This window comes from Antedon bifida, chromosome 1, assembly GCF_963402885.1.
Source record: "Antedon bifida chromosome 1, ecAntBifi1.1, whole genome shotgun sequence".
Taxonomy (NCBI): domain Eukaryota; kingdom Metazoa; phylum Echinodermata; class Crinoidea; order Comatulida; family Antedonidae; genus Antedon; species Antedon bifida.
In genome coordinates this window covers 29856258-29870949 of record NC_136226.1, presented here as the reverse complement: position 1 = coordinate 29870949, position 14692 = coordinate 29856258, and the positions used below count along the sequence as shown (strand labels likewise).

The window sequence follows — 14692 nt, the reverse complement described above, 5'->3', positions numbered from 1 at the left end:
TTACAGAAAGACATCTGAACTTTACTTTCCTTTTTCAAAACAAGTGTATCATATATCACAAGCCTGACTATTAAAGCAAGTTTATTTGCCTTGTGGATCATATGGGACCAAATGTCTAGGGCCAGCCCAAGGGTTATGCTGACAATTCAAGCTGTGCAGTTGTACAAGTTCACCCAATACAATACAAAATGCTGTCTTTCAACAAAATTCTTTTATTTTCAAATCTATATACAGCACATATTACTATCTCTATGTCACGATTTATCATCTATACTTGATTGAAATATTTCAACTGTTTTGATTTTAGGTCCTGCTAAGAAACCGTTGTTGAAATCTGCTGCTGATAACCGTTTTCCATTGAACACAATCTCTTGAAATCCTAACCACCCATCTCTGCAATGAACACACAGGGATTTGTGTGATTTTGAGTAGCTTATCTGACCTACAATACCATCACTGATGCCTATAAAAAGTAATTAAGAATATAAACTTAACATGGTTTGAGTTGAGAAGTTTTGTTGTAAGAAACTCATGCATAATATGCAGGCATTCGTCATGTACCAAGCTTCATTTTACCTAAAATGGTTAAATTCATCTAGCAACAGTTAAGCTCTGTCTACACTATCAAACTTTATGTGACAAAAAGGTGTGATGTGCCCAAATATGTTAGGTAGTGATATGTCTAAATATTGGCACATCAAATTTTTTTGTCACAAAATTTGATAATGTAGACAGAGCTTTAAATCATTTTTTCAACAAACCTATGCTATGTGATTCCACTGTTACCATTTTGCTCAATTTGACCACATCACCCTTCCAAACAGTCTGCAATGTTACCTAAAAATAACAAATTTAAACATACAAAACATTGTTCAGTTAATGTTCTATATTATATGATTAAAATGGCTACTGTGGTTTTAGAGAATAATATTTATAACTTACCTCATCTGATATTGCACGATATAATCGGGAAATACTTTCACAACTCTTACTCCAATCTACTATTTCAAGTCCTGGCTTTCGTTTGGGTGCTAAACATTAATTAACAATTAATTAACAAATATGTTTTGTTTAATTTTTTTATGCATAAACATTTGTGAACCTCTATCATTACAAGTGGTGTAACGCAGAGGCCCCTGGTTTAGGAATCCTAACTGGCCCTCCACTACTGGAGGCCTCGAACGGTTTTAGCCTTTTTCGACATATTTTAATGCCTGTTTCCCCCTCTGGACACTGCTCAGGGGCCCCCATGAGCTCCAGGGCACCTGGGTTTAGCCAGTGAGGGCTCATAGCTGATTCATTACTTAACTTCCTTATTAAAATTTCATAGCATACAAAAGCTATACGTCATAATGATACCTACCATCCATCACTTCTCTTTCATCCTGTTCCCTCTTGTTAGCAATACATTGTTCAAGATCTCTCAGTGTTTCTATTAACTGTAACAACAAATTAAAGATTAAGATTAAAGCTCTGTGTACACTATCAAACTAGTTTGACAAAAAGTGTGATGTGCCCAAGTATGGTAGTGATAAGCCCAAGTATGGTAGTGATATGACATCATCATATCCATATATGGGCACATCACATTTTTTTGTCACATGAAGTTTGATAGTGTAGACAGAGCTTTAGAGCATTTTACTCTTTTTCACACATGACATAAATAGTATAAGAGTACTATACAGTTTGTATTAGAAAATAGTATGCCAGTTTTTATTAAACTATTTATTAAATATTGATATTTGCTGCCACCAATTTCGACTGTTTACAATTTACACTGCAGTGGAAGCAGAGACACAACTGTTATCATATTATCTGTTGCAAACATATTTGTTATATTAGCCCTAATGACCAAATCCAGTTGAACAAATATGATAATAGTCTTTGAAAGCAAACGTGTACTATTATATTTTTAATAACATGTATGATGACGGTCCACTCACTAGAACTCCACCTTCTTTGGCCAGTAATTGTCTCAGATCAGCAGCAGTACACTTAGCAGGAACAGGATAGTGTCTTTGATTTAATATAGGCCCACAATCAAACCTAAAATAAAATTTCAGCTTTTTAAACATTTTAGAGTTATGAAGAAATATAAAAAGCACTAATGTATGGGAGTGAAGGTTTATCAACCAAAACCATCTGGGACACAACAAAGTTAAAACATATTTTGCTCCTTGTTTGTTTCATGGGAAAGCGCCCCTTAAAATGGTTTCCGCTGAATGGCAGTGTACTACACTTTATATACTAGACTTCAATCTTTCATATTTATATACATATTTATTTATTTAATACACATTTAACAGTGAGCAAATCGCCAATTACAAGATACAACTATTTTATAATTTATCATGCTCATAAAGTAAGTCTCATTTGAGACTTAAGCTCTGTCTACACTATCAAACTTTATGTGACAATAAAATATGATGTGCCCAAATATGGAAGTGATATTATTAACAAATATGGTAGTGCTATGACATTATCATGTTTATATATGGGCACATTTTTTGTTACATAAAGTTTTATAGTACAGAGCTTTAGGGAGTGGAGTTGAAAGAGTCATGAGTTACAACCATGGCACCCGATCAGGATTGAATCCTGAATCTTTGGATTGGAAGGCAAGCATGTTAAACACCAAACTACAGCTCCACCACAATATACACGCTTACCTTTCACTAAGTTGCATTATGCTTACTCCAGTCTCCTCGTCACCATTAAGTATAGTATGCATGATTGGGTTGGCACCTCGCCAGCGTGGAAGTAAGCTGGGATGTACATTTATAATACCACTGCAAAATGACCACATTAATATATTTATGAGTTTGTAATTTCAGTTAAGCCCTGTCAAACTTTATGTGACAAAAAAATGTGATGTGCCCATATATGGACATGATGATGTCATATCACTACCATATTTGAACATATCACTACCATATTTGGGCACATCACACCTTTTGTGTCAAACTAGTTTGATGGTGTAGACAGAGCTTTACAATAACTGTATATATTTAAATTTGTCTGGTAATCAAACTTGTGAACTCTTTCTAATTGTAACATCTACTATGGTTCAGATTACAGTATCACAACTAAAGTAAATGTACAGTATTTGATTTGTCACTCTTTAAAATCAGGTAATTTAATTCATCATTCACTCTGGTGGCATCAATAGGTGACAACATCTTTTTGCAACTATTATACTGCAGTGATGTAGCCACAAAAAATAAAGTGGTCCGGTTTTCGCAAGAAAAGGGAACAATCTTTGTTCAAGCCACAGGGTTGTCAAAGGCCTCGGTGAAAAAGTGGTCAGGTTGAAACTTTACCAACCATACTGGTGGCTACTGGTATTGTTAAATAAATGATAATAATACAGTTCTTAAACATAGTTGGCACTTACAATGGCAGTGAATCTAGGACGTCAGGTGGTATAAGATGTCCAAAAGATGACAGTACGCCAACATCAAAATCTTTCAAACTCTGTTTATCAACCACCGGCCATGGTATGATCTTTAAATCGTTGTTTTGCACGTAAGTCCACACGGGAGAAACCTGTTTTAACTTACGTCGAACTTTGACAAACTAAGTCATTGAAAAAATTATAATTAATAATAATAATAATAATAATGTTCAATTTATATAGCGCAAAATGCAGGGTGCCTCTAAGCGCTGAACAATCAATAGAAAATGTAAAAAGCACAAAATTAATTAGTAGAACAATAGCCTGTTACTGCAAGTGCATTTATATTTTTCACTCGTTTTTTTCTACTTACTTTACTAGCACAGACAACTTGTAGTTCACAAACCAATCCATCTTTCTTTCTGGAAAAAATAAAATGCATAATTAAGTTTCTTTTTTTCTGTGATAAGTAGACTATACCTATAGCCTATAATCTGTTTTGGTCCTTTATTTCTATCAAATTTATTATTTATTATTAAATGGATTCAATTTTAATTTAGTCATTATTTATTAAAGTTAAGTAGTTTTCCATATGTTTTTTATCTCCAAGTTTAAATGATGAATGTCATAGATTAATTTATTTATGATTATCTCACTATGAAAACCTCAAAAGTCAGAAAACCAGCTCGTTTTTAATCAAAATTTCTTTTCAGTCCTCACCTGTTTTCATTGAGTAACTTCAGTGTTTCTAAGGAGAAAGAATCGGTACCGAAAAACAAAATTCTCCAAGTTCGACGATGTGACTTGCAGTAACCTTTGACAGTCGTATGAAATGGCTTTATTGAACATAGTTTTAATAAATGTTTATGAAATCTATACATTTTTCCAAATACTACCCGTATTCAAAATTTAAAACCATTAAAACACAATTTAAATGTTCAACTTGCAGAAAGCATCTTGCATTTGAAATGATAGTGAAATCATTTTGGAAGTTTCCATACCATGAATTGATTTTCCAAATCCTGTTTTTAAAAAAATGGTCGACAGAGTTAATTAAAGGATTCTTATGGTTTTAATGTCATCAAACAAGTACAGCGAGCACATAAAAATAAGTCTTAGAAAAAAAGAGTAATGGTAAAAAAGTGTGAATTGCAATTCAAAGATAATGTTTGAATAAATAAGCCATTTTCAGTATTTTAATGTCAGATAATGATTTACTTTGACCAGATTCATGGATCATAATTATTGTCATAAATAAACAAAAATATTTATCTAAAAACCATAAAAGAATGGTCAATTAGATAGAAGGCATCAATATCAACAGAGGATTGTCTTTATAATATATGCAAAATTATTTTGTACAAAAGGCCTATCCTTTCCTTGATAGCTAGGGCACAGGATAGGTAGGCCTAGGCCCTAAGACTAAGACAGCAAAGGTCTATCAAAAATGTGATGATAGTTTCATTCATATTTTAATATTTACTGTATATAATAACTTAATAAGTACAATTTATTCATCATTTTATACCTCTCTCTAGGCCTAGCATTCACTCTATTCTAACCTTAAAATTTAATAACTCATTGCTAATTTGAATCACCGATGAAACAAATCATTTTGAGAATTGTCAACCCACATGGAACAAAGGAACACACTTGTTAATTTGAATACTGCTGTTGAATAATTATACACTGTAATCACATGGTACAGTATTGTATAACGTTATGCATGAATTACTAGTATATGACCCACTGTGTAACCTTTTACATCATGTAACAAAATTCTGCAATTTTAAATTTTAAATTAATATTACAATTTTAATTAAAGAATTTAAAATAAAGAACGATATTTAATTCATATTTTAATTTGCTTTTTTATCTTTACATTTATTTATTCAAAGATATGCACGTTTTTAAATAACAAAGTTAAAAATAGTCTGATACCCGGAACGAACCCGGAAAAGGTTATACTCGGGGCATACACACCTAATAAAATTTGGGTTAACATTAGAATCGTTCTTTTTATTGCTTTTAATAAATATAATTTATAATATTATAAAATATAATTATTTATTTATTATTTTCCTATAGTCAATGATTTTTAGAATTTTAATACAAACAATTTAACAAAAAATAGGCAAAGTCATGTTGACCCCTAAACCGTTTTGTCTTTACTTCCCCGTTTCATTGTCGTTGAGAAAAGAGCATTTTTTTAATCTAAAGGACACGTGAGTTGCCTTATTTCTTTAAAATATTCTACTTTGAAAACATTTCATGTCATATTTGTTACTATATTATATTCTCATATATATATTTACTACATTTGTATGACCGGTTTTCTTAAAAATTATAGTTTTAATGAACAATGAGTAATTAATTATGGGTGTTGTCTGACCAGATTCTGTAGGCCGAAGCCGAGTATTCCTTTTGTGTGAACAAGGAAAGAGAAAGCCTCATTCGAGTGTCCAAGCCCGGATTGGCTTTCATTTAAGACTAGGCTATTTAGAAACTTTGTAGGCTTTATGTTTTATCATTTCAATTACTGCATTTTATGTTATTAAGGAATGATTTTATTGTTTAATGAAATTTATAGTTGGATCTTATAGTTTTTTAGGCTTTAATTCAAATTAAAAAGAGTAATCATAAAAAATGGATTTTCAGTTAGCCTATTTAAAAAATTCTTCTTTTAAAAATTTTTCTCTGTGTGCGTTTTTTGCTATCTGGATTATACCTTGAATTATATTTCATTTATAAGAATGAGGCCGACCGAATCTGATTCCAACCTACTTAGTTTAGAATGATGAAACATAGAATTACAGGATTGCATCACATTTCAAAATATTTATTAATTTTAACTATAATATTGTTATGCTACAGTAAAGTATATATATAGTAGATTTTAGATACAAGAAACTTTATTTGTCTTCGTAAAAAACAAAGAAATGTCGGTTGTCAGGTTTTATTAAAAATTAATTTCTTGGGTTTTTTTTAGAAACGAGTTTTATGAATAATCAAAGGCCGAAAAAACCAACACTGACAGGACAACGGATCAAGGTCCGAAAAAGGGATGAGAAAGAAAAATACGATCCTAGTGGATTTCGTGATGCAATTGTACAGGGGCTTAACGCAGCAGGAACTGATCTGGCCCAAGTAGCTAAATTCCTTGACACCCAGGGACACAAGCTTGACTACAGGCGCTACGCAGAGCCTCTATTTGATATTTTGATAGCTGGAGGAATTCTTGGTATGCTAACAAAAAGAACTATCAATTTGAGACAACCTACATGTATATCAATTGTGTTGTTAGTCGTCTTCTAGACCTAGAATCCACCAATCCCTGTTAAAGAAGAGGGAGGAGGTTCATCCTAAAATCCCTATGTGCAATGAATTTACGACATTACTAGTTACTATGTCGAATGGTTCAAATAACTACATCCTCTGTACCAAACACATACATAAAAATGTGTAAACTATGTTATGTTTAGTCTGTTGATTGATGTTTATAGTCATTAAATATATATAATATAAGTAAGATAATTTAATGACATTTTCTACCTTTGCAGCACCAGGAGGAACGCTTGTGGAAGATGGAGACAAAACTAAGGTCTCGAGGAGTGATGTCAGCCTCTTTGCTCAAGAGGAAAATGTGGCATCCATTCGGAAATATTCCCATGAGGTAAAATAATCTATGGGCATATGAATTTCCAGGAAGGCCTATCCGGTATTCAGAATGTGTTTAATGGTAAAAAGGAATTTGGGACCTTTTAGAAGGGAGAGTTTCTGGTTTTCAGAGATTCCTTAATTAATTTGCTTTTTTCTGTAGGTATTCATCAAGGTGACCAGACGCTATAAATATCTGGAAAGATTATTGGAAGATGAGATGAAGAAGGTAAGCTTTAAACAGTAGCCTTTTAAAAAAAACACCTAGTACATCTTTTGAGATTACCCCGATGTACTAGTACACAGCCGCTCTCATACACAGAAACTTATCATAACTCATCATGAGGGCTCCTTGCTTGTCAGCATATGCTGTTTAGGCTCACCCACTCCATGGTTCTGGTGGTTGAACAAGTCTTCTCGGATAAGGACTATAAACCGTAGGTCCAGTGTACACATCTAGCTCATGTGCACTTTAAAGAACCTAGTACATCTTTTGAGATGAGTGTGTACTAGTTCACACACAACCACTGCTCATTACTGTGCCCTCTGGGAGACCAGTCTTTGACTGTAGAGGGTTTTTTTTGATTTAAATATAAAAGTCATGTGCTGGCCCTCCTGGCTATACACTGTACACTAGAAGCAATGATAGTGAACTTGACTAAGTGTGTATTTGTATGTTGTAGATCCTGATGTTCTTGAAGGGTTTTACTGAGTCTGATCGTAACAAGCTGGCAATGCTGACTGGAATCTTCTTGTCCGCTGGTCTGATTCCTGCAAATTGCTTGGCAAGTTTATTCCAAGAGCACTTGGTTAAAGAAGGTACTTTATTCCCTATTTCTGTATTGTTTTAAAAAATGTATTACAAATCCATATACTTTTACCTCATATGGTTTTTCTATTTGATGACCTTGATTGAAGTGTTATAAATTCATCAAATCAGACCAATGTCATACCGTACACACATACAGTATGGAAGAGTAAAGCTCTGTACGTCTACACTATCAAACTTTATGTGACAAAAAATGTGATGTGCCCATATGGACATGATGCCATATTTGGGCATATCACCACAATATTTGGGCACATCGCACTTTTTTTGTCAAACTAGTTTGATAGTGTAGACAGAGCTTTCAAACACAGTAGTCCAATTTCTCTCAGCCACTGTGTATGAGATAGTGATTTCCTGGTACCTGCGGTATTTGCACACTAATACTGTTTATTTAATTGATTGACAGGTATTTCTGTAGAGTTTGCCATTGTGCTCTTTAGAACATGGTTTCTGGATAAAGACATAAACAGCATTGCAGCCACTCTGCGAAAGGCAGAGTTGGAAAAGAAGCTTATGGTTAGTAATATTATCATCAGTATTTTAATATGATCTTATGCAACAGAGATAGTAAAATCTTAACTACCTAAAAAGCTGACAATAGATTTCTTTTCTATTAATGATATATTTAGTTTAGTGCATTTAGAGTATAGCTTAAAACAGCATTGGATTGACTGTTATTGATATCTCTGTATTTGTAGCATATTTTTCCTGCTAACAAGCGCACGGATGAGAATTTTGCACTTCACTTTGAAGCAGCAGGCTTGGAATCGCTTGTCAACTATCAGGTATGAATGTTAATGTGTGTAAAAGCAGTAATGCACAAGAATAAGCCAATTATCAGTCTAAAATAATGAGAAACCTAATAGTTGTACTCTACAATGAAATGTGATCAAACTAATTAAAGTAAAAAGTGCTTCAAATTTGTTATTAACGTTATAGATTTTCCAAACTTTGATTATCATGTAAAAGTGTATCTTGTAATATGTAAGATGTTTTTTTTTCAACTGTATGTATGTGCAAATTAAAAATAAAATTAATTCATTCAGCCGTATTGTCTGGCTTTATTAACCTAGTATATATATATATATACTGGTTTTAATTTTCTGAATGAAATTTGGTGTTTTTTTTTTTGCAGAAAGCCTTGCAACAAGCAGGTATTAAGAATGAAATGGTGTCTGAGCTTAAAGAGTATATAGAAAATGAAAGGCCACTTAAAGAGGTAAGCCAGTGTTATCCCGCTTCGTGAGTAATATACTGAAAGATGAGGGCGTATCAATTTGATCTCTGGTGCATGAGGGACTACTGCCGTTCTGTCGTACCATGTCGAGAGTGTTAAAGAGTCGCTATCCAATCGATTTTGAACAATACCATGAAAGCCCCAGTGTTCTAAGGGTTCGGACATCTGCATATCAGGCGGAAGGTTCCGGGTTCGAATCTCGGTTGTGGCGACCTTTTTTCATTCTCACCGATTTCCTCATCTTTATCGTTTCAAATTATATATATATACATATAAATTTGTATTCTTGTTACAAATATGTATTATAAATAATAATAAATGTTTGTTTATTATGAGTAAATTTAATACATTTAAATAAACAATATTTTATCAGATGGAAGCATACATCTCTGAGACGATGTTGAAGCATAATATTCCAGAGCCAGAGGTTGCAAAACTGCTGTGGAAAACTATAATGGCCGCTCAGGAATGGAGTAAGAAAGATGACCAGATAACAGAACAGGTCACTAAACATCTCAAGGTATATAATAGTAATCATAACCATACTCTAATTATCTCTTTATATACAGTTGAACCTCTGTTAGCGGCCCCCTCCCTCAACGGCCTGTTTGTTCCTCCTATCTAATTAGTGCATTTGGTACCTCCCGTAAGCGGCCACCTCCTGTAAGCGGCCACCTCCCGTAAGCGGCCGCAGTCACATTTTTTACTAAAAATATTTTTTTTTGTATGGTAAATTACCTCCCGAGTGTACCAAAACTTAAATCATTCCTCAAGTTCTTTATTGAACAAATACATGATTTATTCTTTATTTAATACTAGTAATTCAATTTATTTTCTAGATGTATGCGCCATTATTTGAAGCCTTTACAACTAAAGCAACGTCTGAGATCAGTTTGATTTTGAAAATACAGGTGAGTCCATAATTGTTACACTACAAGCAGAATCCACTTAAGAAACCCCATGCTTACAATTAAGTGTTAACACTTAAGTTGTATAGTGTTAACACTTAAGTCGCATGGTGTTAACACTCAAGTTGCATAGTGTTAAAACTTAAGTTGCATGGTGTTAAACTTAAGTTGCACAGTGTTAACACTTAAGTTGCATAGTGTTAACACTTAGTTAAGTTGCATAGTGTTAACACTTAAGTTGCATGGTGTTTTTTTGGCGTTGCAAATGATGAGCTTTTTACTACCTGACTTTAAACCTGGAGGTAAAACTGATTTAATGAGCCTGATGCAAAGATAATTATAAAAATGACTAAAATACTTGTATTTTTAACAGCAATTTCAAAACATTTCTTGTTTTTTGACATCACTTTTTTTTATTATACTTTTTCATATATATTTATTCTTTTACATTTTTTATATTACAATTTTGTATATGTACAACAGATTACATTCAAACTGGTTACATTTGTCCTTGACTTGTATTTTATTATCTATTTACTGTGTACTTTATTAGCTGCAACATAACATATCAATTTTTAGTGACCTTTTTGAACTTAAATTTATTTTGCTGCAATAAAGAAATATGAATTTGACCTAGATTTTTAACTTTAGAACACAGACGTGAGGTAACACAAATGTGGTTATTTTTAATTTTTTTAAATAATAGGCCCTTAAAATAAATTTTCCCAACAATATTTGATTTATTTTATTCTTTTTTTAGGAGTATTGTTTCGACAATATGTATCTTATGAAGATGTTCTGTAAGATCTTAATGATCTTTTATCAACGTAAGTTAAGTGACTAACTAAATAATATTTAATACTGGTACTAAATTGAATTGCCAACACAAGTGACTAACTAATTATTAATATTTGCTGGTACTAAATTTAATTGCCATCATAGATTAGCGTTTCCTTATAACTTGATAATATAGTTTGTCAAGGCAAAGATTTCCATTATTTTATACTTGACAGTTCATTAGGGAGGTTTCGAAAAACGGACACGTCACGCATTTGTGAAACTTAGAGCTGATCCCCATTTCATATTCATAAAGCATATTCATGTTCACAATAATCGCCAGTCATATTCGTAACTACAAAGCAACGCTACGAAAGCGGATATGTCACACATTTGTTAAACTTTTGAGCTGATTCCCATTTCATTTCGTAAAGCATATTCGTGTTGACTAATATTGCCAGTCATATTCATAACTACAAAACGAATATAGTTTTTGATAAATTTTCCATTGAATCGAGAATGATTTATGATTTTAATAATAATTATAGATAATTTATTGAAAATAACTTACTAAATATGCCAGGTCAGTTTCATAAATAGCAGTTTTTAAAGTCCTTACTCGCTCTGATGTTGCACTTGGCCTAGGCAGCCAAGCAAATCCTACCTGTGCTTCATTCAAATGTACTGCAGTCATATTTCGTTGCCATGCGAAACAGATTTTTACTGGCTTATGAATACGTGTGTGTGATATTTTGAGCGTTGCGTTTTACTCTTAAGCTGTTATCTTATGGAAATTACTACTACATACTAATGAATTAACTATTTCTCTTCCTAACCCTCCTTTTTAATACTATTTATTTCTTCATTTTTTAGTTGATGTTTTGTCTGAGCAGGTGATTGTCAAATGGTATGATGAGTTGCATCTACCTAAAGGCAAATCGATCTTCATTAAGCAAACAACCAAAATGGTGGAATGGTTGAAAAATGCTGAGGAGGAAGGTATGTTTTTAGCGGATCTTTGACCTTTATTTTAGAGGACCTTTGACCTGTGTTTTTAGAGGACCTTTGTTTGTGGAGGACCTTGCATGTTTGTTATTATAGGTCCTCTCCTTGGTCAGTTGCGTATAACTCACAACCCCATATTCTAAGTAATATCCACAATAATGGGTGTTAAATATTCAGATTCAATATGCTAATGATTTAATTTGCATATGATGAGCTTTTTACTACCTGACTTTAAAGTTGGAGGTAAACTGATTTAATGAGCCTGATGCAGCGGTCATTTTGAACACCTTGAGTATTTCTGATTATTGTTAACAAATGTTTCTAAAGCTCTGTCTACACTATCAAACTTAGTGACAAAAAATGTGATGTGCCCATATATGGACATGATGATTTGATATCACTACCATATTTAGGTATATCACTAAAATATTTGGGCACATCACACCTTTTCAACCTAGTTTGATAGTGTGGACAGAGCTTTAGTTGATTAAACTGTGAGGACATCATGTTATTTCAAGCATTTATATGCTTAGTAAAAATGCACTAAAATGTTTGGTTTATGAAGAAAATCGATTATAATGTTTTTTACAAATGTTTGTTTAGACTCCGAAGAAGAATCCGATGAAGAGGAGAAATAGAGACTTGTTGGTGCTGCATGCTATAGTCTGGTGGACTGCGCTGTACGTTGATTTAGTGATGTAGAAGATGACAGCAGCATGGGTGTCAGGGCTCTCAAATTTGCATATGATTTGCATAGTTTTTCTTATTTTTGTCAATACCGCTTGTTTAAACGTCAGTTTATGATGTTTGTAATTCAAAAACATAATTTTTAATTCCATCATCAAATGATGAAATTGTTTAGCAACACTACAAGACTGAAAATATCTAGACATTAAAACTAAAATAATGGTACAACAAAGGTTTACATACCTTTCTGGTTGTAGAATATGTTGGTTAATTAATCTATTAACTAATTACGGACTTGCTTTATACATAAACAACACTGGTGGATAAGTACAGATTTCTCCACACAGATTAATATCATGGTTTGGCAGAATTTGGTTTGTTGATTTTAGATAAAATCTTAGATCATTATTTATAGTGATACACATTGCTACACAATAATTGTTGGGAACTTAATCTGATTGAAATTAAGATATTAATATGCCTATGGAATATGATAGCTGGCCTAGCAGTCTTGCTTGTCAGGTTGACATTTATTTTAGATAATATAAAAGCGCATGAGTATGTATACAGTGCAATTAAACATACAGATAAATATCGTACTTGTCGGTTTAGAATGTCAACCTAAGTATTTATAAACCGATTTCTATTTTGCATAAGAGATGAGAAAAAGACATTTTGTAAGTCACTTGTGTCGTGTTTGATGTAAAACAAAGTCCACCTTTTTAACCCCACTTGATTTGTAGTGTTTTATGGTCAATAATAATGCGACAGTGATTACTATTGTTCATGTGTACAATGAAGCAATGAATTGTGGGTATTTATTAACAGTTTTTCAGTCATTGTGTCTACTACATGTTTGTGTCTTGTTTTATGTCCGTTGCCCATATATGGTGCACTGTTGACCATATTTGGTGCACTGTTGCCCATATGTGGTGCACTGTTGCCCATATTTGGTGCACTGTTGCCCATATTTGGTGTACTGTTGACCATATTTGGTGCACTGTTGCCCATATTTGGTGTACTGTTGCCCATATTTGGTGCACTGTTGCCCATATTTGGTGCACTGTTGACCATATTTGGTGTACTTTTTGTTATGAGTTAATAAACTAAGATTATTCAGAATTTTGAAAAGTTGCATTCATTAAAGTACATTCCTAATAAAATTGAGAAATACATGAATTTCAAATTCATAAAATGGTTTCATCAGTTAAACTGTAAAACATTTAATTTACCAAATTATTTGATAATTTTGCTGGTTCACTTTTCTTCCAGTAGTAGTACAATATTTTGATAATTCTTATTAGCTATATTAATTCTGTGACTGAGAGATTCTTTTTGTCCTTTTTTTTGTGAAAGAAAAATAAAATGGTTTTGATGAATTATTATTTAAGTTTGTATGCATTTGTGCTAATTTTTTTTCATTATATATGCCTGATAAACGTCCTAACATATTATGTTTGTGCTGCACACAATGTCTACTACAGAATATGAATCAACTAGCATTAAGGCTTGGTTCCCACTAGGACGCAACGCAAGGACGTAAACGCAACGAAGGCGTGTTGACCAATCACAAGCGACAGTTTGAATAATTCAGCGCTTGTGATTGGTCAACCCACTTGCGTTACGTCACGTCCTTGCGTTGCGCCCTAGTGAGAACCAATCGGATCGAAGCGGATTAAAACTGTACTGTACAGCGACTGTCACTGTTGCTTTACAAAAATAATGACGACAGAAGAGGCGGATCAAGGATTTTTAAATAGGGGGAGGAGAGCTCAGGGCCTAAAAATGGTAAAATAAAGTGGTGAACTTAACCTAATTCCCCCACTCCCAATTGACTTATTCTATATCATATTTAAAACTTAAACCCTGTCTACACTATCAAACTAGTGGTGGTAGTGATAGTGATATGGCCAAATATGGTAGTGATATGACATCATCATGTCCATATATGGACACATCACATTATTGTCACATAATTTTATGGTCACGATGATTTTGTCAATAATTGGCCGTCAATTTAACACTTTTTTACTTATAAAGACTTAGTTTATGGTTATGGCCAAGGCCATACTTGCTACAACCTGGAAGATATCATGGAGTAAAGAATAATCTTTACTCCGTGAAGATATTAAGTGTTATAGTAGGCCTACTACCGATTTTATTTTTGTAAATAAGTTAGTTCATAATACAATACAAAA

General features: G+C 32.9%; 4 protein-coding genes and 2 non-coding genes across 9 annotated transcripts in view; 4 read left to right on the top strand and 2 right to left on the bottom strand.

Moving 5' to 3' along the window:
• Window positions 1–14692, bottom strand: part of LOC144848967 (uncharacterized) — a 55128-nt gene that overhangs the window by 31883 nt on the left and 8553 nt on the right. The window lies entirely within an intron of this gene.
• Window positions 193–5102, bottom strand: LOC144856430 (methionyl-tRNA formyltransferase, mitochondrial-like). Of its 4 annotated transcripts, none has more exons than XM_078714609.1 (10): window positions 5048–5102; window positions 4115–4416; window positions 3768–3816; window positions 3395–3576; window positions 2670–2789; window positions 1944–2046; window positions 1364–1439; window positions 943–1031; window positions 762–837; window positions 193–463 (listed from the first exon to the last, which is right to left on the bottom strand). In XM_078714609.1, exons 2-10 carry the CDS (start codon window positions 4273–4275, stop codon window positions 255–257), a joined length of 1065 nt encoding a protein of 354 aa, XP_078570735.1. In that variant the 5' UTR covers window positions 4276–4416; window positions 5048–5102; the 3' UTR covers window positions 193–254. The 4 variants fall into 4 exon arrangements, with proteins under 4 accessions (XP_078570735.1, XP_078570602.1, XP_078570742.1 ...); XM_078714476.1 differs by having other exon boundaries at window positions 4957–5079; XM_078714616.1 differs by lacking the exon at window positions 5048–5102 and adding an exon at window positions 5029–5043.
• LOC144849060 (eIF5-mimic protein 2-A-like) lies at window positions 5578–13884 on the top strand. Its single transcript, XM_078706033.1, has 13 exons — window positions 5578–5619; window positions 6384–6635; window positions 6955–7067; window positions 7215–7280; window positions 7735–7870; window positions 8287–8396; window positions 8579–8665; window positions 9016–9099; window positions 9491–9637; window positions 9957–10028; window positions 10786–10852; window positions 11676–11801; window positions 12411–13884. The coding sequence occupies exons 2-13, from the start codon at window positions 6395–6397 to the stop codon at window positions 12443–12445; spliced, it is 1284 nt and encodes a 427-aa protein (XP_078562159.1). The 5' UTR covers window positions 5578–5619; window positions 6384–6394; the 3' UTR covers window positions 12446–13884.
• The window catches only part of LOC144849075 (large ribosomal subunit protein bL9m-like), a 39776-nt gene continuing 31310 nt past the window's right edge, over window positions 6227–14692 (top strand). Inside the window, exon 1 of the mRNA XM_078706077.1 lies at window positions 6227–6237. The gene's annotated coding sequence lies outside the window, so the exon portion shown is untranslated. The remainder of the gene's footprint in view (window positions 6238–14692) is intronic.
• On the top strand, window positions 10286–10354 carry LOC144854329 (small nucleolar RNA SNORD57). The gene has a single exon (XR_013614567.1). It is a non-coding gene; the product is annotated as a small nucleolar RNA SNORD57 (small nucleolar RNA).
• LOC144854335 (small nucleolar RNA SNORD57) lies at window positions 12009–12076 on the top strand. Its single transcript, XR_013614568.1, has one exon. It is a non-coding gene; the product is annotated as a small nucleolar RNA SNORD57 (small nucleolar RNA).

Excerpts from the sequence above, each read along its gene's own strand:
- LOC144856430 (XM_078714609.1), bottom strand. The coding sequence starts at position 4,275 with ATGTATAGATTTCATAAACATTTATTAAAACTATGTTCAATAAAGCCA. Across the intron at positions 3,817-4,114 it reads AAGTTACTCAATGAAAACAG|AAAGAAAGATGGATTGGTTT; the intron begins GTGAGGACTGAA and ends TATTTTTTCCAG. Across the intron at positions 838-942 it reads ATCGTGCAATATCAGATGAG|GTAACATTGCAGACTGTTTG; the intron begins GTAAGTTATAAA and ends TGTTATTTTTAG.
- LOC144849060 (XM_078706033.1), top strand. The coding sequence starts at position 6,395 with ATGAATAATCAAAGGCCGAAAAAACCAACACTGACAGGACAACGGATC. Across the intron at positions 7,068-7,214 it reads TTCGGAAATATTCCCATGAG|GTATTCATCAAGGTGACCAG; the intron begins GTAAAATAATCT and ends TTTTTTCTGTAG. Across the intron at positions 11,802-12,410 it reads GAAAAATGCTGAGGAGGAAG|ACTCCGAAGAAGAATCCGAT; the intron begins GTATGTTTTTAG and ends ATGTTTGTTTAG.